This window comes from Physeter macrocephalus, chromosome 4 (assembly GCF_002837175.3).
Source record: "Physeter macrocephalus isolate SW-GA chromosome 4, ASM283717v5, whole genome shotgun sequence".
NCBI classification, from domain to species: Eukaryota; Metazoa; Chordata; class Mammalia; order Artiodactyla; family Physeteridae; genus Physeter; species Physeter macrocephalus.
This window is the reverse complement of record NC_041217.1, coordinates 142,193,183-142,217,357: the sequence shown is the minus strand read 5'-3', so window position 1 is coordinate 142,217,357 and position 24,175 is coordinate 142,193,183. Positions and strand designations below refer to the sequence as shown.

At 35.1% G+C, this 24,175-nt stretch overlaps 1 protein-coding gene across 1 annotated transcript in view; it reads right to left on the bottom strand.

The window, feature by feature from the left end:
* Positions 1-24,175, bottom strand: part of FAF1 (Fas associated factor 1) — a 534,086-nt gene that overhangs the window by 261,060 nt on the left and 248,851 nt on the right. Inside the window, exon 7 of the mRNA XM_024119653.3 lies at positions 2,942-3,056. Coding sequence (XP_023975421.1) covers positions 2,942-3,056 — 115 coding nt within the window. The remainder of the gene's footprint in view (positions 1-2,941; positions 3,057-24,175) is intronic.

The following is a 24,175-nucleotide window of genomic DNA, read 5'->3' as shown; positions in this document are numbered from 1 at the left end:
GCCTTTGTCAATCCTATTTCGTTTAATAGAACTTTCCCTCTGGGGGGAAAATATTACAAGAGCTTTCTTTTAGAAATGCAAGGCTTTTTAAAAATACCAGAAAATGGTATTTTTTTTCCCACCTACAACAAAAATAATATACAACTACACTGGAAAATAAAATCAGTTTTTTAAAAAAATTTCTTCCTTTTCTCTTATATGTTGGTCGGAATTCATTCTTGAACCTATTAAACAACACTGAAAAACGATTTCTGCAACTGGTGACAAAAATTAATTTACAAGTTAGGATATATGGTATCATTAAGCTTCCAAATTAATAGCAAAAATTCTAGCATTTATAAAATAACACTGCAAAATCATTTCAAGATTATATTTTTATTGTGCTGCAACCTGACTTTCAATCATGCAACAACAAAAATACATGTACTTAAGTGTCACTGTGGGTTGCATGGCTGTAGCATAAGAGCACCTTGTCCTCCTTGAACCCCATTCCAGGTATTCCACAAGTTGAAGGAGAATAGTCTTAGGATTAGGCCTACAGAGTGTGACCCTAGGCCTAGAGAGTATAATCCACATTCCTTTTCTAAACTGTACAGAATAAAAGAGTTTATGTGTACCTGTCTGCCCACAGAAAAGCAACAGATATTAAAAACAACTGCATTTATTTTTTTCCTGGCAACTAGCATTTCAAATATTATTTTAAATCAACTTTTAAAAGATAAAAAAAGGAAAAAAGAAAAAAAAAGAAGAAACCAAACTCTTGTTGAGAAATACATAAGAATATTTGTCTGCAAAAATATTTTCAGGACACTTTTCATTTAGAAAATGATATAAAAAGATTTACTGTTTTCAAGTCCTTGAAGCTTAAAACATATTTGGTAATCTAAATAGCAGGACGCAGAGAACAGTTTCAGCCAACTGTGGCACACAATAGCACATTTACAGAATTTTAAATATTTCTTTTAATAATTGATGTAGTCATTTTGAATCATTCTGCATAGGATATCAGGTGTGAGCAGATTGCATTAACGCTGCTTAAACATTTCAACTTGTCAGTATGGCCAACTCGATTTCGGAAATATTTGCAGTATTTTCCCATCGAAACAGTAATAAAGGCAAAATAAATATATGCCACTACTTTATAATCACCGAACATTAATGAATATTTTATGTCTTTTTAAATCTCCCTGTTTAATTTAAAAGGGTGAAATTAAGTCTCCTCCCTGCAATATGCCAATTATCTGTAAATCAAACAATAACTTGGCTATTATGCTCCTTTTTGTTAATATAAGAGAAGCTAATTTGAAAACACTGAATGGCATTTTTAGATTATCAGTTTAATAGTCCTCTCTGCCCTCTTGTGGGAGAAAGTTGAAACACACTCAAACTATAGAAATTGGAAATGTTAAAACAAAAATGCAAAAAAACAAAAAAAGGTAAAACTCTGGCTATAAATATTTCAATCAGAAAAAAAAAAAATAAGGCAGTCTATATGTACCCTTCATGCGATATACTAGTCTTCAACTTAAAAAAGGAAATCAACAACAGAATGAAATTTACCTCTTATTATCTTTGCTGTTCTTGATAAAACTGGGGTTATTTATTTTGAAACTGAATTTCTTATTTAATTTTATTCATATATAATTTAAATTTCATAATCATGAGGTTCCCAGAATAACTCTGCAATAGGGCCAGAGTTAAACATCATTTTTAATATAAAAACGACAATGATTCTTCAAGGAATTAAAATTTTAAATTTAGAGAACAGAACATCCATTATAGACATTATAAATGAAATGGCAATTAATATATTTAAAATCCTGAAAAAAATCAAATAGTTTAAACCTATGATTCAAATTAGGGGCCAAGAAAAACCTTAAAGATCTTAGTTACTAGTCAACAAACTATTCAAGCGATAAACAGAGAAAATAAACTTCAAGTAATGAGTTATTTACGTCAAATTCAGAAGTTGAAATTTATTGATAAAACATGAAAAAAGAAAAACCATTAACAGTCCAGCCATTACTGAAACAATTCACATACTTCCGAAAAATGATTAAGGTGAAAACAACTTGTTCTTTCAATATGACATTAGTAATTGGTTGAAGCAATGTAGTCCAAGAAAAAATTTATGAAATAATCTAAGATTAAACAAGATTAATTTTCTTTATAAAAACATGAGTGGGCAATGACTGTTGTCTTCATAACTTACAAGGGGTAATGTGACATAATCACCATTTCACTGTCTCTAAACACAAGTCTTGTCATAGCCTTACACATTTTCCCCCCCAAAGCAGATAAATTACTAGCTTTTAGATGGGTGGGGCCACAGACAAGAAGTTACCTCTTCTCTCTTGGGGGAGGTTCTTTTTGAAACAGTGGCCCTGGTTGGTCACACTGATGAAAATATGTACACTATAAATATGTACACTATAAATAGATACTCTGAGCTAAATGACTGGGTTCCCTACAGCATCTCATGAATACTGCCCAAGGCTGGAATTCAACTGCTTAAGAAAAGCCTCCTCAATTCCTTTTGGAAATAGGCAGGATACACACTATAAATAATATATTTGAGAGCAACCTTTCAAATAAAGTATACGCATGTTCGAAAATGCATGCTGTTGATAATCTCCAAATTAATACTCTGAATAATTACTATAAAACTATGAAATATATAACAATGTGTTTTTTTAAGCAGAGTTTTAAAAGTTGACAATTTTAAGAATTATCAAGAGCTTTCACTTACAACATCTATCTTTCTAGGTCAAGTCATTTAATGTATCTACAGTAATCACTGATGCTCAAGTTAATTAAAATTAAAAACCCAATAATGAAACATAAAGAGAGTTTCCAACCAGAACACATAAGCCCTCTTTAACAGGGTCAACATTAGCTATAATGAGCTATCTTTATTCCTTAGCTGTGAGACATAACTCACCTCTTGAATGGTACTGCTTCCTGAGAAGTTCAGGTTGTACTCCCGCTGGACTTCTCGGTGGGTGATGATCAGCATGAAGTTTTGATTTAATGACTCCTGCAGGGCACTGAAAGGGCTGAAAGAGAAACAAGGAACTCTGAGATGAACAAGTTCTAGCTTGCTTTACGGTTAGCTGCAAAAACCCCAGGAGTACCATAACCTCCACACAGGCATGTCCGGGCCCAATGTTATCATCTTTTCAGCTCCTAAAGGCAAGAGAGCAAGCTGAGAACAACCAAGGGGAGCTAACCTGTTAACTCCTTCTCTACCAAGGTGTTTTTAAACTTCAGTTATAAATACTTTGCATACATAAGAATTTCGACAAGTCATGTGCTACTGTCTGCATATGTATTTTCTCCAAGAGAAGCAAATTTATCAATTATATTAAATTCCAAATATGCTACTAAAATGTACCCTCAAAAACTCTGGTTCAATTCCAAATGAAACAGCAGTTCTGGAAGAACAGAAATTTGAAACTATTGTTTATACTCATGAGTGTCATATAGGTATAGAAATACAGTTTCAGTAAAAATTGAGAAAGTATGGAAATCTACAGAACTTTAATTGCTATACCGAAATTCCTTCAAAATAATTGTGCTTTCACTTACAAGTCAGAAATACCGAGAATTCAGAAATTGGAGAATTCAGAGCAATATTAAACCGTGCCAAAGTTCCAAAATGTAAGAAATGTGTCAGAAACATGAAGAATAAATGAATTTAGCCACATCAATTAAGAAAAATAAGCCATGGTTCTATTTGTTTATAACAATATTAAAAAGCACCATCGGCAATGAAAATAAAAATCTGTCGCCATTATGTATGAACAAACTGTATTGCTAGTATCAAGTGTAGTGCTAGTCTCTCTTCCATGCTATGCTTTAGAAGCAAAAAAAATATACGGTTCTGGCCTTCATCACTCCTCCTTTGCCAATATGTAACTATGTGATAAATATGCATGCAACATAAGATTAGAATTAGGCAGTTAATCTGTGTGTCCCAGTGTCGCCAATCGAGTTCACAGGTAAATTACAGATTCAAAATACCTAGGAAACACCTATATACAGCATGAAATATTATTGATCAAAATCAAGGGAAATAATACCCCAATAAAATAGAGTTTCTTTAGGCAGGGACCTTTGTCTTTGATCCTTACCACTTAAGCATAATGCCTGGCACACTGCAGATAAATATTTATTTAATAATGAATAAATTGTAAATTTTCAGAAGGCAAGAGTCTTACTCATCTTTGTATTTTACACAGCAATGTTGCCTTCTGGAAAACTACCATGGGAATTAAGATTTTGATTTTGATTCACTTATTTATCTACATTAACTGAATGCCTTGCATTATTCCAGATGCCAAGGAAACCAACCCAAACAATACAGTTCCTGTCCATGAAAACCTTCACAATCTAATGAGGGTAGACAGATACGTAGACAGCCATAGTATAATGTAATAGATACAACTGAGAAATTGAAAAAAAAATACAATGAAAACCAAGAAGGAAGTGCTTAACTTTGCCTCAGTGAGAGGGGGAAAGGGTTAAGGGAACGCTTCAGAGGAGAATAAAAATATAAATTGAAATATAAAGGATAAGTAGGACCTTAGAGTTTATTAATTGGAAGGGACTAAATTTTTGTTTTATTTGCGGAAGGGAGATGGGTGGCACTTTTTAGACTAGGAAATAATAAATGGAAGAACACAGCATGTTCATTCACTCAGTTAACATATATTTATTGAGCACATACCTATGTTTATGACACTGTTCCAGTTGCTAGGGACACAGTTATGAACAAAAAAAAAATGGTCCCTGCTTTCATGAAACTTGTATTCTAGTAAAGGAAACAATACTCAAGTAAATGAATAAGTAACTTTAGAGAATGCTAAGTGCTATGAAGAAAATAAACAGGATTAAAAAGGTAGCAGAGGGGTGGGGGGAAGGAAATTATTTTCAGCATAATAGTTGGGGAAGACATCCCTGAGGAAATGACATTTAAGTTGAGGCTAGTGTAGGAAAGAGATAGCGGGAATCTGATCATGTAGGTCCTTGTAGACCACAGTAAAGAACTTGGTATTTATAGTAATTGCAAAGGAAAGCCATTGGAAGGTTTTACACTGGGAAATGGTTAAGATCTGACTTACACGTACATTTATACAACATTATTCTGGTTGCTCTGGCTACAGTGCGAAAAGAGTCAAGGCAGGGCTAGTCCCCAGCAAGAAGTGATGGTGGCTTACGCTAACTATAGAGGCAGAGAGTGAAGAGTTGTCAGGTTCAGATGTATTTTAGAGGTAGAAGCCAGACAACTTACTGATGGAATGTGAGAGAAAAACATAACTCCAAGGTGGTTGGAGCAAGTGGAGAGATGGAATTGCATTTAACAAGGAAAACTGGGTTAAGAACAGGTTAGGTAGAAAATTTGAGAGTGAAGTTATGTATATATCAAAGTTTAAGGTGCCTCTTAGAGATCCAAAAAGAGATATCATGTATAGCTGTGTATAAGAGTTGAGGTTCAAGAAAGAGAGTTCGGAGCAGGAGAGTCGACAGCACATACAGGAGCCTGCCCCCGGCCACCCCCGCCCCTTATCTTCAGTTTCCGTTTCTGCAATTCAGTTACCTGCAGTTAACCAAAGTCTGAAAACATTAAATGGAAAATTACAAAAATAAACAATTCATAAGTTTTAAATTGCAGGCTGTTCTGAGTAGAGTGATGAAATCTCACGCCCTCCTGATCCATCCTACCTGGGCCATGAATCATCCCTATGTCCAGAATACCCTGCCCCTTAGTCACTTACCAGTTATCTTGGTTATCAGATAGACTATCATAGTGCTTGTATTCAAGCAACCCTTATTTTACTTAATAACAGCCCCAAAGCACAAGAGTAGTGATTCTGGCAATTTGGATATGCCAAAGAGGAGCCATAAAGTGCTTCCTTTAAGTGAAAAGATGAAAGTTAACAAAAAATTGTACGCTGAGGTTGCTAAGATCAACAGTAAGAATGAATCTTCTACCAATGAAATTATGAAGAAGGAAAAAGAAGTCTGTGCTAGTTTTGCTGTCTCACCTCTACATGCAAAAGTTATGGCTACAGTGCGTGATAAGTGCTTAATTAAGATGGAAAAGGCATCATATTTGTACAATAAGATATTTTGAGAGAAAGTCTGCATTCACATAACTTTTACTATAGTACATTGTTATAATTTTTCTATTATTAGTTATTGTTGTTCATCTCTTACTGTGCCTAAGTCATAAATTAAACTTTATCATAGGTATGTATGTACAGGCATACCTCATTATATTGCACTCTGCTTTATTTCGCTTCACAGACTGTGTGTGTCTTACAAGTTGAAGGTTTGTGGCAACCCTGCACTGAGCAAGACTGTTGGCATCATTTTTCCAACAGCATTATTTTTTAATTAAGGTATGTACATTTTTTTTAGACATATCGCTATTGAACACTTAATAGGCTACAGTATAGTGCAAACATAAGTTTACATGCACTGGGAAACCAAAAATTCATATAACTCACTTTATTACAATATTTGCTTTATCGCAGTGCTCTGGAATTGAATCCACAATATCTCTGGGGTGTATGCCTGTATAGGGAAAAATATACTATACGTAGAATATGGTACTCTCCGTGGTTTCAGGCTTCCACTGGGGATCTTGAAATGTATTCCCCATGGATAGGGGGACTACTACAGACCGTATATAGATTTTGTAGCCAAAAGAAATCATCTAGGCAAACAGGGCTCTCCTCCCAAATACTGCACAGCTTTCAGACTACCTCATGTCCTACCATTAGTATTATTATAGACTGCCTCTTCTTTGAATTCCTGTATCATATCCCTTATTTAATACTTATTTATAGTGTGTTTTGTATGGTTTGCTTTGTTTCACGTGTGGAAGTCCTGAATTCAAGATTACAAGCCTTTTGAGAGTAAGTATCTTTATTATTCATCTGTATTTCCCTTGACACTTAGCATACTAAAAAGTGATTCAAGGCAATCCTATAAACACTTAAGGAATAGTTCTGCATACTTGGAACTCCATATAAAGAATTACTAATTCTCATTTTTTAAGCCTACCTTTGAAGTGCCATTTTACTCACAAAATTGTAGTTCAGAAAGGTTAAGTAATTTCCCAAGGTTATGCAGCTGTAAAAAGATGGAAGCCAGTTTTTAAACTATATTTGATTCTATGTTCTTCAACATCCTATCTCCCAAATGGCTAGGCTGCTTTAGGGATACAAAGATGAGTAAGACCCTGCCTGCTAGGAGTTCACAATTCATTCATTCTTTCTATAATTATTTGATTCTTATTTGTAATAATACAGGAATCAAAGACATAATCACTGACCTCAAGACAGACTATTCTGAGAGTTAAAACAGATGTGAGGATTGTGGAGAAGAAAAAGAGTACTTTGAAGTACTATGAAGAAGAATGGATAGTAAGGGAGGGTGGGAGGGAGGGAGACGCAAGAGGGAAGAGATATGGGAACATATGTATATGTATAACTGATTCACCTTGTTAAAAAGCAGAAACTAACACACCATTGTAAAGCAATTATACTCCAATAAAGATGTTAAAAAAAAAGAATAGATAGTAATTTGACAAGTATATAATAGAGGTGATTTCAGACATAGACTAGTTTGAGCAGAGATGAGATTGGAGAATACAGGGAAGGGTGGAGAAAGCAATAAGGAAGAAGTATAAGGGGATGTAAAGAAGGGTTTCTGAAAGAGGAAACTTGAAAAACATTAAAGACCAACATTATGGGGGCTTCAAATGCTGGGCTAAGGAGTTCAGAATTCCAGAAGTCTTGATTATTATATAGATAGATCCTCCTTTATCTTTACATATGAATCTATACAAATGCTTAATACCTTTAGTGCTTGCCTTTATGCAGTTCCTTAGATATGTTTCTTGATGTTGACTGGCAGACTTGTGCAATAACTTTGTAGAAAAGTTTGCCAGGACCAGCACTGACTGCCAAACTACGTTAGAAGAACACCAATTTAGTCTAGTTCTGCAATTTCCCAGGAGCCCTGGGGAAGGGTAAGTTTGGCAAGAAAAAAATATTTATGGCTTTAAACTGCTTGGGAGTCAGAGAGTCAGATTTGAATTCCTGCTCCACTTCCCACTAGTTGTTTGACCTTTGTCTCCCACCCCCACAATAATAATTCTTTCAATACTATTTATTTTGTGTCCACTATATACAGGCCCTTATTTAAGGCACTTAGCTACTCTGTAAATTCTGTTTCCTCTTCAGAAAAAAGAAAACAACCTTTACCTGATAAAACTCTGAATATTAAATTTTACAAAGCCAAGTGGAAATTTTTATTACATGTAAGTTTTAAGGTGGTCTATTATTAAAAATAGAATACTTTTGAGGGGTACTCATACTATAAAATCTTACAATGACAGTAAAACATTAACCAAAGTGTCTATGGTGGTTTTGTGGCAGTTATTTTTCATGTTTTAGTTTCATTTCTCTGTAGGAGTTGATAGAGGGTAAAATTTATTATTTTTTTTTTATTTTATATTGGAGTATATTGATTAGCAATGTTGTGTTAGTTTCAGGTGTACAGCAAAGTGATTCAGTTATAAATAGACATGTATCTATTCTTTTTCAAATTTTCCCATTTAGGTTGTTACAGTACATCCTCGTTGGTTATCTATTTTAAATATAGCGGTGTGTACATGTCAATCCCAAACTCCCAATCTATCCCCCCTCCCCCTCCTGGTAACCAAAAGTTTGCTCTTTAAGTCTGTGAGTCTGTTTCTGTTTTGTAAATAAGTTCATTTGTATCATTCTTTTTTAGCTTCCACATATAAGCAATATCATATGATATTTGTCTTTCTCTGACTTATTTCACTTAGTATGATAATCTCCAGGTAAAACCGTTTCTGATGCATGGAACATAACTGTACATTATGCCTAATGTTATCCAAGCTCACAAGGTTCTTTTTAACACAGATCTTGTTTGGAGCTGATATACCACATTCATGTTCCTTGTGAGAATGGTTTTTATTATCTGCAACCTCAGACTCCAGCCTGATTCATTCACTTAGCCATTAAAAATAATGGCTAGCCTTTAATGAGTTGCCACTATGCATCAGGCATTAAGGGCTTTGGGTCAACTTTATGAAGTTTATTATTATCATTTTCTTGTTACAGATGAGGAAACTGATGTTAAGTTACTTGCTTAATGTCACACACAAAATAAGTAGTAGTAACTCTTCTAAGGTCTAACTCTTATGATTTGTCCTCCAGATACTGGGGAAGAGGACCCAGTAAGATCTTATTTCTGCCTTCATTGAGTTTATTGAGGAATGCACAGACAAGCAAACCTACAACCCACATATGGTACCATTTGCTAAGAGCTCTAATACCACTTTTGCTAAGGTGGTATGGAAATACAGAGGAAGAATACCTAAATTAGACCAAGGAGGAGGCAAAGGCTGTAAAGGAATTTACTATGGTGATTTGCATAATTTTCAAAGACTTTATTGCTAAAATATTATCTATAGAAATTGATTCTAGCTGCTGCTTAGCAGAATATGTTGAGCCCTTAGTTGTTGCATCTAGGAGCAATTTTCTCCACAATAGTGTCTTCTAATAGTTGGTTAGGATAGTTAGCCACAGTTCATCCACCTTCAAGCAGTCTCTCTTTTACCTTCAAAATGCAAAATCATTCATGCTCCTTCAACTTTGACCTTCAGAATAGAAGGTACGTACCAAGGTACGTGGATGAGAAATAATATAAAAGTTTTTTGTTTCCCTTAGTGGCATGTTTTCCCTTCAATAAGAGGGAAAAGGAAAGGTGTAAGCAAATGTAGAAATTTTTTAAAAGCAGTTGAATTTTAACTCAATGCAAGAAATGGTTTTAACAGAACATCTATTCTCTCCTTACCGGTTTTTAATTTTTCATTCTCTATTATGATTTTACTTTCAGTTTGAATATTTGTATTTACCAATGAGATGGTTGTTTCTACAAATAGACAACAGTCATTAAAACTTACCATTGCTGTACCCTCAAATACAAACTGAAATTAATGTTTGAAATGTAATGAAAATCATATACATTGTCCCCAAGTTTTGAACTGGTGGTTATTTGCAAAAAACACAACACAGTGAATGTTAACATTTTAAAGCAATTAGTGGCAAAGTGCTAGACATTTTCACATATACCATCTCATAATTCTCCTAGCCAGTTTCTTAATTTTCAAGTTGGGGGAGGGACAGTGGGAGGCATGTAAGAGGGAACTACAAAAAGATAGATAGATAGATAGATAGATAGATAGATAGATAGATAGATAATCTACCTCCTTAAAATTATCAGTAGTATAACTAAGCATTAATATCTAAACCACCAACAAAATTCTAGAAATAATTTCGGCAGAACATCCCTTCTCTACTTTCTTTTCTGTCCACAAGTCTTGGACATTCATTCTGCTAATGAATGTCCACCTATGCCTGGGGGGATCCCATTCCAATTTAACTATGAGCATGTATCAAGAACAGAGAAGTCATCTGTAAAATATCTGTCTTCTAGTGAGTAACTTCATTTTAATTCACTGACTTAGTTTAATACATTTTATATTGCCATCCAGTTTTTTTGGGGGGGGGAGGACAGTATGGGGAAAATTAGTGTACAGCAAATTTTAACACAGGCCCCAATAAATAAACTTGAAGTTACAGACATTTTTTTATACCTGAGAACATAAAAAGCCATAAATTATTGGCCTCCATATGTCAAGTACTGATGAAAGCAACAACATTAAGAAAATATATATAACAGCCTTTACTGTCTTGACTGCTTATTTCATGTTGAGAGAGCACTTAAGTGATCCACTTACGCAGAAAGCACATGGATATTTTAATATGTATGACACAGTGATTTTTCAAGGTTAACTTAAGATTGCATTATGGTAGTGAAACATCAGTTGATCATCATGTAGCTATATACCTGTCATTAATTCCTGATTAAGAAGAGGAATGGCTTCCTCCTGACAAACAGCAGCAGGCCCATAGGGTAGAACAGTAGAAAGCAGGGTGTCTTGCGTCAAGGATAATAACAGTAATTTTAAGGATTTCTTCTTCAGCAATTCCTTGAATCAAGAATTCCCTCTTAAATCTTCAGTGGGCAGAAGATTTGGCCAGGCTAAATCAGAGCCTTCCTATTAAAACAGTAACAGTTCTAGGGGAAGCATTCATTGTTATAAAGTATAAATCCATCAAGATTAAACAACTAGAGCTTCCCTGGTGGCGCAGTGGTTGAGAGTCCACCTGCCGATGCAGGGGACACGGGTTCGTGCCCCGGTCCGGGAAGATGCCATAAAAAAAAAAAAAAAAAAAAAAAAGGTTAAACAACTAGACTAGGAAAAACAACACATTCAGACTTGGGTTTCAGGGCTGTTATGGACTGAATGTTTGTGTATCCCCTCAAATTCACATGCTGAAAGCCTAACCCTCAATGTGATGGTATTTGGAGGTAGGACCTTTGGAAGATGATTATGTTTATATGAAGTCATGAGGATGGGACTCCCATGATGGGATTACTGTTCTTATAAGAAGAAGAAGAGAGAACAGAGCTTGGGCTCTCCCTCTGTCAAGTGAGGACACTGTGAGAAGGCAGCCATCTATCTGCAAGCCAGGAAAAGGGCTCTCACCAGGAACCAAATCTGTCAGCATCTTGATCTTGGACTTTATAGCCTCAAGAACTGTGAGAAATAAATGTCTATTGTTTAAGCCACCCAGTCTAGGGTATTTTGTTATAGCAGCCTGAGCTGACTAACATAAGGGCTTTTAAGAGTTCTGAATTCACGGCACTCAAGTAAACAGATACCATCAATTCCGCACAGGCTTCTACTAAATGGCTATCTGTTTGTTAAATGGTATATACACATCCAAATTAAAATTCCACTCATTAAAATCCATTGTAGAAAACAATAAGTGTTTGTCAAAACTCATATAACTGGGGAATACTTAAGAACCCATTTATTATATGTAAATTATATCTCCACAAAAAAATTATAAGCCATAAAAAGTACCTGAACAATTGGATAACTACTATTTTGGCAATTAAATAGGTCCCATATTTTTAACTTCAAAAATACAACACACTTTTTATCAACATAAATGGAAACCATGGATTTTTTGCCATTGCTACTTAATAATACTATATGACCACTGACATATACGGCTGTTGCCCGTGAAATTAAATTTCTCAAATCAATGTTGTATATGTAGTTAAGATTGAGTAAAATATTAACATCAATACAGAGATCAAAAAATCTCCTGTTTCATTCCTGCTGTGTGTGTATGCTATTTCTTTTCTTGCACTGGATATTTCAAACAAATATCAGTGTAAAATAACATGTTTAGAAGGTTCATTTCCAATAATTTTATTTTTAAAATATGACCTGATATTGAAGCCAAAAGAGTAATTTTTTTCAAATTATTGTGACTTTTTCTTATAAAAATATAAATAATAATCTTAGAATGTGCTATTGAATTTTTCATTAATAATTTACAATTTATATCTTTCTAAAAGGCCCTACAAAATTTTCTCTCCTTTGTCTCTTGGGGAATATTTTATTATCTACAATGATCTTTTTATCCTTTCAGATATATCAAGCTTTTAAATTAAAAAGCATGACACATGGCAATTTAAATTTCCATTCTAAACTTACAGAGTCATATGAGCTCTTGTCAACAAAAGACCAAATTTACTATAATTATGGATTATTTACACTAAAACAAAATACGAAATCAATATGTAAATGTAATGTTTGTAGTAGCTAATGCAGCCAGCAATGACAGATTAGGTTCAAACAGCAATCAGTTTGAAAATCTGGCACAGATGTAAATGAGCTAGGGACTTGATGTTTACATTTGACTGTATTTCATTCAGGATTTTTAAATTGTCTCAGGAACAGCACAAAAATAAAATGTTAATCTTTCCACTACAAATATAACTTGAGCCCTCATCATAACTGAAATTAGGTTTTGCTCCTGTCCAGCTAAACTAACATATGATACTAATAATTCTGAGCTGCAGATTACATCATTCTTAATTAACACTCTGCTACAGTTGTTAACATCCTCCAAGACACCATGTTATCATCACCACAAGTTCTGTAACAATCTTAAAACCACGTTTAACAAAGGTTGGCCTCTTACTCTGCAGCTACTTTTAATTGCTTTCTTTGCTGGCAATTAAATATGTCTAGATAAACAAACATTTGGTTTCACATAATTCTTAACAACATTTTCATGACGATTTCAAAGTTCAGGTGTCCTTATGTCTATAATTACTGTTTATCAATATAGAGATATACTGGATTCAGCAAAATGTACTAACCAAAGTATATAAAATTAATCAAAATGTGGTAATTAGCGGTGATAGTGATATATTGTGATCCATCAAGTAGTTCACAGCAAAACTGTCAAAACATAATTCTATTCATCTAGACAAACCACGAAAAAAGAAACAAAAGTTACAGATACAATGATTTTTGTTTCATGAATTAGTGACCAAGTTTCCGACTGTCCATTAAATCAACCATAGAGAATACCTGCAATTCTTTTTCGAGGTGTGATGTTAACAAGCTAATCTCAGTACTCACTGACCTATCAATAGGCAGTAAACTATATAAATGGGTTTGCGACATCAATCCAATTAGATGTGTTGTGATCTCCACCAATGCTTTAATTGGGGACAAGTTTCTTTCATCCAGAATGCATAACTATAGGGAAATGTCCTCTTTTTAAAATAAGCCACTTTTCAAGTAGCCCCTTATTAAGAAACACTTACCAATCCAATACTTCCTAATTTCACTTTTACAAAATCTAATAATAATGCTCAAAAGAATTAAAGTTGAACAGTAATCACAATAATGTACTTGAAACACTGATTATATTAATTTATTCTTAAGAAATGATAAGTTACTTTAAGAATGATACATCGAATTGTTATCAAATACTGTACTACTTACAACACTGGTAAAACATTTTCACAGATGAATATCCTTTGTGAAAACAAACAAAAAAGAAGTTGTTTTGTACAGCATTTTGGAAGAAAAAATGAACCAATCCTTTCAGAACATTTACTTGCATATGTAAAATTTCCCCTTTCTGTACCTCAGTTCCCCTAGTCATAAAATGGGACTAGATTAGATGATTGCTTTAAATCCTTCCAAAGATGATACCCTAGAGCTTTCTTCTAAGTCAGAGCTCTGATATGACTCTTGCATTAAGAACACCAAAAATTGAAATAGCAGGATATAGACTAAAAAAAAGTAAAAAATATTATAAGGATTAACATCTGTGCAGAGATTGTGAGGTGCTGAGGAAACAGAAGTAGGATGAGAGCTATCTGAAAGCATCCTTAGAATGTCCTTGTAATAAGTGAACCCCACAATAGTTCCATGATACTGTTCAGTTATCTTTTTAGTTGGGATAATGGGGGGTGAACAAGTATCTTGAATGGCCTCAGTACAGGGTGGGAGAGATGGGAAAAAGAAAACAAAAAAGAAAAAAATAAACTGTATGACTATCAATACACATACCACCCAGAGGGTGTCACCTCTTAGCTAAGACTGAGGCTAGAAGCACAGCTGGATACCTATTACCACAGCTAGTTATAAGAAGCAGAAATAGAAGAGGAATAGTTCAGTCTTTCCCTTAATTATACCAGGCTTAATGGATTTAGTGAAGTGCATATCCAACGTAGAAGGTTAGAAGAGACCTCAAGGATCATGAGAACAATGTTTCATTTGCTTTTCTTCAAGCTTCTGCCTCTGCTTACAGGGTGAACACTATTTCTGCCCATGCTGCTCCTCCTCACAAAGGAAGTGTTTTAATACTTGTAGCATTTTCTCCCCATTCTAAACCTGCTTCCTCCAGAGAAAAGAAGAGACTATTATAATTATTCACAAGGTCACCTTGTACTAGGTTAGGTTTCACAGAAGGCAGGGATGAGACCAGCAGCTTCCTCTTCCATTTCCTATGCCCTAGTGCACTAAATTCCCTTCCACTTTTTATCCTCTGTGGTAAATACCCCTGGACAAGGTTTGCCTTGAGCTCTCTAAGCTATGTTTCCTGCTGTGACCAGGTTGGTGAGGCAGGTCTATTGCATCAGTCCTTAAGGCTCTGAAGACCCAGTCATAACTCTTTTTATAGGTCACTTGAGCATGTGGGTCCTAAGATTTAGATCTGGAGTGAAAGGTAAAAGACCTCACTTAGGACTCAAGTCTAAGCCACATGATCCATTTGGTGCTTGTCTGGCTACTAAAGCAGTTTCTTTTTCCAGTCATGGAGCCTCTTTATTTTCTGGTAGCATCTGAGGCCCAGAGCAGAGGAGTGACCTGTCCAAAGTCAAACAGTGATTCTGTGGGAGAGCTGGGGCTGGAACTCAGATGGGGCTAGGACTCAGATATCTTGACTCACTACTCCTCAATTTCCTTCCACAGTATCCATCAGAAAATATAATATCCTACTCTCACCTAATTCAAGGCTACTGTCACCTGCTTTCCCACCAACGGTTTTCCAAGCACAAAAAAAAGGCCACATATTTTAACACCAGTGTTTTACTTAACTATCACAGGAGTCCCAATTAGCACCCTGAATTTACTAATGCTTGCACAAATAGCAACTAATTCAAAGTCAGAATTAAAAGCAACTTCACAACTCAGAGGCCACACAAGAGGACCATATGCTAGACTACATGACCAGAGCTCAACAATACCCTCATAGAACTCATCGAAATATTAATGGGAACCATCCTCCCAGTATAAAAAGGTCAAAGTTCAAAAGCAAGACTCAATTACTACTTGTAAAAGGGACAGCTACACATAAGGGATACCTTATTTTCTGTCACCCTGCCATAAAAATGAAGACAATCTATATAATTAAAATGGAGCTGGACATTTTTAGCACTTATTAGAATAAGACCAAAGCAAGTTGAAAAGACTGTCTTTTATTACCAAGACACCCATTCAGTCCTTTTCTAGCAAGGTGATCATTAGTAATACCAAATCCAAAAATACTAAACCTTCTCCATTTATATTTATACATGGTCTGAGGGCTTTGGCACTAGTTATTTCCCTTGCCTAGAATACTATTCATTCTGCTCTTCACTTTAATGGTTCCTCAATCATTCATGTCTCAGTTGAAACAGTACCTCTTCTGAGAGGCCTTTCCTGACCTTACAACTTACAGTAGTCACCAAATTACTTCTTATCATGTCACTCTATTTCAGTTTTCTGCAAAGCACTTGTTATCATCTGATAATTTTTCTGGTTTATCTTATTTGTATAGTTTGTTGCCTGTCCCTCCACCCTACCCCCATGTCTACACATATTATATTGTAAACTCCATGAAACCAGGTACCTTGTTGTCTCGTTTCTCATTGCATCCCTAACACCTAGCACAAGGACCTAACACATTTTAAGATGGTACTCAATCTACATCTAGTACATGAGTGAATAACTGACATCCTGCATAAATAAATGAGATGGACTCTCCATTTATCTGAAAAACACTTTATGATGAGTTTGACAAATAGCAAAACAGCCAAAGGAGAGACTACACATGCATGGATAAAAAATTAAATCCCTCCATTTGTCATGAAACTTTTCATATTCATTACAACAAATGTTTATTAAGGGCCTCTATATAGACGGCACTCTCATGAACTGACGGAGATGCTCAGTAAGAATGCTCTTGCTCTTTGCAGCTCAGGATCTGGTTGGAGAGAGGACAGCCATATAAGAAATAATACTAGGAAAACTAAGTCTCAGAGAAGAAAGATGTTGCCTGAGGCCACAAAACCAGTGTAGGACAGTTATAGGATAAACAGTGTCTCACTATAAAGCCAGAGCTCCTTGCATTACTCCATACTTTGATGAGAAAAATGAAAAGGAACACTGGACAAAAAGGCTAAACTCAGGTCAAGGAGTGGAGATTGCCTACTTTATTACATTTATGGGACACTTGTAAGATCTTTGGCTCCCCAAGTATCTTATATCTGTTCCGCATGATGCTTGATATCCCTCCATTAGAACTTTACTTCTTACCTTTGGTCTCTCTTAGGAGGCAAACATCCTTAGGCATGTAGCACTTCACAGTATTCATTCCACAAATAGTTCTAAGTACCTACTATGTTTCAGGCCCTCTTTTAGCTGCTGAGGATACAACAGTGAACAAAAAAAAAAGTCGCTCATTTCTTACAGCTTTACGTTGTGATGAGGGACACAGACAACAAATATGAATATATTACTAATATTACTAATATAATACATTGTTGTGATAATGTAAGATAAAGGGAGAATGTATAACAGGGGCTTTTTTAGCCAGGGGAACCAAGAAAAGCCTATCTGAGGATGTAACATTTGAGTAGAGGCCTGAATAAAGTAAAGGAGTAAGCCAAGTTGATAAGTGGTAGATCATTTCAGGCAGGGGAATAGCAAAGTGCAAATGTCCTGAAGTTGAAGCACACTTAGAATGTTTAAAGAAGAGCAGGGAGGCCAGTGTGGCTGGCAAGATACAAGCCAGAGATGAGAATGATAAAAGATGAAGTTAGAGAGAAAGTCAGGAACAAGATTATGTAAGTCCTTTATATACCTTAGTAAGGAACCTGGATTTTATTCTAAGTGCAAAAACGCAAATGGAGGGGTTTGAGCAGGGGAGAGACATAATCAAGTTATGGTTTTTGGTTCATTTACATCTTAGACCATTTGAGTGCTGGGAGAGGTACCATTTGAAGGTAGTGGAATAAGGACAGGGGAAAGAAGAGGTCATTAAATGGTAAGGCTGAGAGAAGGCAAAGAAAAATTTACCTACTCATTTTTATTATCTATGGTTATAAGTGAGATTTACATACAACTTTTTCTTACATTATCTCTTTCTAGTTTTGGTAACAAGATTACATGAACATTAACTTTTTTTAAAAAAATTATTTATTTATTTATTTATTTTTGGCTGCGTTGGGTCTTCGTTTCTGTGCGAGGGCTTTCTCTAGTTGTGGCAAGTGGGGGCCGCTCTTCATTGCGGCGCATGGGCCTCTCACTATCGCGGCCTCTCTTGGTGCGGGGCACAGGCTCTAGATGCACAGGCTCAGTAGTTGTGGCTCACGGGCCTAGATGCTCCGTGGCATGTGGGATCTTCCCAGACGAGGGCTAGAACCCGTGTCCCCTGCATTAGCAGGCAGATTCTCAACCACTGTGCCACCAGGGAAGCTCTACATGAACATTATAAAATAAGATAGGTAGCAGTCTCACTGGGAAGAGTTTGTGTAAAATTTATTTATGGAAATCCTCTGGGGTGGGGGAGGGGGAAGAAGTGGCATGTGAAATTTTTGAGTACAAATTCAATTTCTTTGATGGCTATCACTTTTTTTCAGGTTACCTATTTCTTGTATTCATTTTAGTACTTGACAGTTTATGCAAAATTCTCCATTTCAACTAAATTTCAGATTTTAATAAGCCATAAAGATATGCTTATTTTATTACTATTCATGCACATTTTTGTTTTAAAACAATTTAATTTATTAATTTCTTATTTGTTTTGTATTAACTTATTTAATAATTATTTTATTAATCAAATAATCTCTTCTGAATCTGTAGTTAAGTCCCCTTTTTCATACATAATATTTTTGTGCTTACCCTCGTTTTTTCTTGGCTGGATTTTTCAAGCAGTTATTACTTGTTGATTACTTCTATCATTAATTACTGCTTTTAAATCTTTCTTTCCTTCTATTTTCTTCAGACTTACTCTATTGTTATTTCTCTATTTTCTTAAGTTGAACATACAATGCAATTGTTTTCTATCTTTCTTATCTTCTAATTAGTGGACTTAATATTACAAATTTCCCTCTAAGTACCACTTTTGCTATATTCAAAGTTTTAGTATATAGCACTCTTATTTATGTTCACTTCTGAACAGCCAGTGGTTGCTATTATGATTTCATTTTTACCCATAAATTATTTTGAAGTAAATTATTTGTAGTATCCAAATGTATGGAGAATCTCAGAGATACCTTTTTATTATTACTTCACTTCTAATTTTATTGTATAATGGCCAGAGAATGGGTCAGCATGATAGTGATTCTTTGATACTGGCTTTGTGTTCTAATATGTGGTCAATTTTCATAAGTGTTCTATATGTGCTTAATTTGGTTATTCAAATAATGTATAGCCTACAAAGATTTATTGCTTAATTCATTAGTTTCCATAAGACATTTGTATATAATTGTGGTTGAACTATTTCTCCTTGTAATTTTGTCAATTTTTGCTGCTTTGTGCACACAAGTTACAATTGTCATATCTTCTTGGTAAACTGTCCCTCAATATTATTTGCCTTAATTCAATTTTATGTGATATTAATATTGCCACACTACATTTTAAAAATTAATATTTGGCTTAAATATCATTTCTTATACCCTTTATTTTCTCTTTTCTGTGTCATTTCTTTAAGAGATATTTCTCTGGTAAACAACATATAGCTGACTATTCATTTTTCTTCTAGAAGCATGCAGGTTATTTTTTTTTAGTGTTTATCCCCTTAAGTTATAACATTTATATCTAGGTTTATATTTTTCTAATATAGACTAGTTTAATCAGTAGTTCTAGCTTTCTTCAAACAAGAACCTAAACAAGCTCTCAGTAACTACTCTCTCTCTGCCATCATCTAACCACTACCCTTAATTCAGTTTACCCATCTGCAAAATGTGACAAAGAACACCTATCTATGATTTATTGTGAGGATTTAATCAGATAATATATATAAAGGGCTCGGCAAAAAGCCTGTCTTCATAAATGATAACTGTTGTGTCATTATCACTTACCAAATACTTTAACTTCATATTTAACATCCTTATTCTTGTAACTATTACCTATCTTCTACTGCAGTATTATCTATAATTTACACTTTTCAACAACTATTACTTAACAGCACTGAAATCCAGAATCCAGAAATGTTCTCCATTTGCTCCAATCTTCTATTCTTCTACCTTTTCTACTGTCTCTAAACCTGCCAGCTAACTTCAACACTTAACCCCTGGACTCCACTCTGCCTCCCTGCTATAGACTGAACTGCATCCCCCAACCCTAGAAATCTTATATTGAAGTCCTAACCCCCAATATGGCTGTATTTGTAAACAGTCTTTAGGAAGTAATTAAGATTAAATGAAGTCATAAGGGTGGGGCCCTAATCCAATAGGATTAGTGTCTTTATAAGAAGAGGAAGAGAGCCAAGAGGACTCCAGTACTTGCTTGCTCCCTGCCTCTTCTACTTCCCTTCCCCAACTTCCTTTCCCTCCCTCCTTCCCCCCTACCCCCATCCCCCCATATGAGCACACAGTGAGAAGCCAGCTCTCTGCAAGCCAGGAAGAGAGCTCTCACTAGAAACCAAATCTCACAGGAACCCTGATTGGGCTTTTCAGCCTCAAGAACTGTGAGAAATAAAAGTCTATTGTTTGTCACCCAGTCTATGGTATTTTGTCATTGCAGCTTAAGTTGATACTCCCACACCCTTTTTGTCCATCAGCCCTTTATGGTTTCACTTTTTCAAATTTTTCCTATTTGCTGTCTCTTCCTCCTCATAATTCTAATAATTCTTCAGTCTCTTGACCCTACTCCTCCCTCAACTTCTCTCTCCCTTCAGAGTTGAATTTTCTGAAAATAACAGTAACTATAATCCCTCATTTCTCACTTATCCATTAAAATCTACTACAACCTGGTTCCTATTCTCATCTTCCTACCAAAAATGATCTTAATAAATGCATTAATTACTTATATACCAAACTGATGACCTTTTAAATAATTATCATCCTACCTGGAATACACTGCAATATTTTGTACCATTGTACCTTTGAGACAAAAAATATAGGCAGTAAGTAGTACATATTTTTCAAGATTGTCTCAGTTCTAGACATGTGACTGAATTACATATGGGACACACACCAGTGAAAAGCTCCATTGGCAAGCAGGAAACAGGTGTTTATAAATAGAGACTTGTCATCTATATATGTTTCTGGAAATTGAAGTACTGAGAGGAGACGTCAGGGAAAATGTACAGTAAGAGGGATTGCTGAAAACAGAACTCTGGGGAACACCAACTTTTAGAGCAGATGAAGAAAAGAGGTGATTACTGGATGAATCAACCTGAGTGGCACACAGAACACCAAAACAGTGTTGGAAATTTTCTTTAAAGAGATGAATTAAGGGGACTGTCCCGGTGGCACAATGGTTAAGAATCTGCCTGCTAATGCAGGGGACATGGGTTCAAGCCTTGGTCCAGGAAGATCCCACATGCCATGGAGCAACAAAGCCCAGGAGCCACAACTACTGAGCCTGCGTGCTTAGAGCCTGTGCTCCACAACAAGAGAAGCCACTGCAATGAGAAGCCTGCGCACCACAGCGAAGAGTAGCCCCTGCTCACTGCAACTAGAGAAAGCCTGCACCAGGAACGAAGACCCAACACAGCCAAAAATAAATAAATAAACTATATATATATATATATATATATATATATATAAAAATATAAGCTTATATATACCTTAATGAATAGGTTATAAGCTCCCATGGGACAGAGCTTGTTTTCATCTAGTAGGTAATCAATAAATCTTTGACAGATTGAATCTTTCCTATAATAATATGAAACAGGTATAATTAACAGTCCCCATACCTTCTGATTTTACTATGATTTACAGTATAATCTGAAGTTGTGCCATAGGGGTACTGCATCACCTTTGAATTAGTGAAATCTGATTTATTTAAAAAGTTTTTAAATGCTTTTCAACTGTTATAAAGACTACGATTAAAGAGTTTGCTCTTAAATTCTCAAAAAGCCTGAAATTCTGTTTTCTGAAAAACATTACTTACTTTAAAATAATTCTAAATATAATTCAGTTATAGAAACATATATGGTAATTTTGCTGCTCTTAGCTTTTAAAAAAAACCGTAAATACAAAATAAGACTCAATTAACAGGCACCCCCTAGTGGCAGTAAAATCAAGTTAAGAAAAAAAAATTTTATAAGACATGGTTTAAGATATAGCTCTCACCAAACCTTGAGAATAATATTTTGTCAGTAAACAATTTAAAAGCATGTTATTTTATATCTACATTTTACTAAATGATTAATAGTGTACGGTAACTAAAAGTTCATTCACACATTGAAATTTCATTAATATTCTTGAGAACTACAGTAAGTGAAATAGTGTATATAAATACCCTTCAACAAGTATATAATGACAAATTACAAGATATTGTTAAAAAAATCTCATTATAGAGAACAGCTTCCAAAAAAGAAGGCATCTTTGGAATAAAGTTTTATATATTTCTGTCAAGAAATTGGAAGCTATAGTAGATGGAGGGTCAGACGGAGATTTCAGTATCAGAAGTATTCACTGATGACCTTGAACAATCCACAAAACTCTTCTAAACACCTCAATTTCCTAATTTATAAATGAGAGATATCAAAATCAGCCTGTAATCTTGTAGAGTTGTTATAAAAATCAAGTGAGAGTTGAATGAAAAAGATTACTATTGGTATTTACTAGAATAAATAATTGTAATAATCATGCTTTGTAATTTGTGATTTCACATATAATGTACCTCTCCTGCTTAATGAATTTTTACAACCACCCTGGCAACTAAAATCAATGCTTCCCATTTTATATATAAAAAATCTGACTCTAACCAAGCTGGGAGTGTAATCCAGGATTTTTCTCTCTAGGTCTTGTTATCTTTCATATGACAAGATAGATTATAATCATATTACTTTTCTGATTTGGTCATAATAAATTTTGTTTAGGAGTGATACTATAATACCAGTGTTGTCTATAATACCAGTGTTGTCTAGTCCATTGAGAGAAGACTGATACTCTATAAAGAAAGAACCTAATATTTGCCATTGCATTGGAATTGGAATGGTGGAATCCAGCGACAGGACCTCGTCATAGTTCTGCACTGCAATTAACAGGCAGTTTATTATGGAGTTCCCCTCAGTCTTCCAACATCCACTGACTTGTGTCAGAGAAATAAAAGAATAAAACCAATTAAATATCAAACCAACCACCTAAATAAAATATACCTTAAAAAAAATCCCAAATCTGAGGTGAAGAGAAGACAATTCAGGGAACAGGTCTAGGGTAGAAATATAAATTAGAGATATAAAATTGACAGTGCACACAGACGACACTTAAAAGCCATGACACTGAATTTAGTAATGTGGTCATCAGTGACATTAGAAAGTCCACTAGCAGGTCCCTGCTTAGAGTGGGCTCAAGAGAAACTGGAGGAAAGGAATTAGAGACAACAAATATAGACAACTCTTTGGGGGAAGTTTTGTTATCAAAGGGACTAGAGAAATGGAGTGATTGCTGGAAGGGGAGGTGGGATCAAGAGAAAAACGGAAGAAATAACATCACGTTTGAATGTGAATGGTAACACTTTACTAGAGGGAAAAACTGATGATGCAGGGAAGAATTAAAGTGAAGGAAGTCCTTGATTTAGGCCAGAGGGAATACAGAATGTAATCCGAAGCAAACATGGAGGTTTGGTGTTAGATAGGAGATTGGACATGCCATCTAGAGTAACAGGAGAAAAAGAAGAGTATGTGTATAAGACGCAGGTAAGTAAACAGAGACCAACTTGGAAGCTTGTGGAAATTCTCTTGTGATTGCCTTCATTTAATCAGTGAAACAAAATAGGAAATGAAGTCATCAGCTGAGGGTGAGCATAGGGGAGAGGTGTTTTAAAGGTCTGAGGAAAAGATAAGTGTAAAATGGCCATTTAGGAGAGTGTGGATAAACCAGGTAAATATGCTATCACTGCCTAGCAACATTAGGGGGATCTCTAAAGATTATGGTTGTGAATTTAAAGATACACCAATCAGCATGATTTTGTTTGTCTCTAGTCACATTTAGCTGTGAGGCACAGAATAGACAGAGTTGTATTTATCCAGGGTAAGCATTTTTGTCAAGCAAGATCCATGAAGCAAGAATTGAGGCTACATGCAAGAAAGTGATTATAATGAATGACCATGGGATATTGCCCCCTCTAAGGAAGAAAGAGAGGACATGAAAGAGGTAATGATCACGAAAAGATGGCAGAAACAATGGATTGGAGGCCTGAATAAGGCTGAAGGATTGTTAGGGTTAGGATACTAAAGGAAGTGGG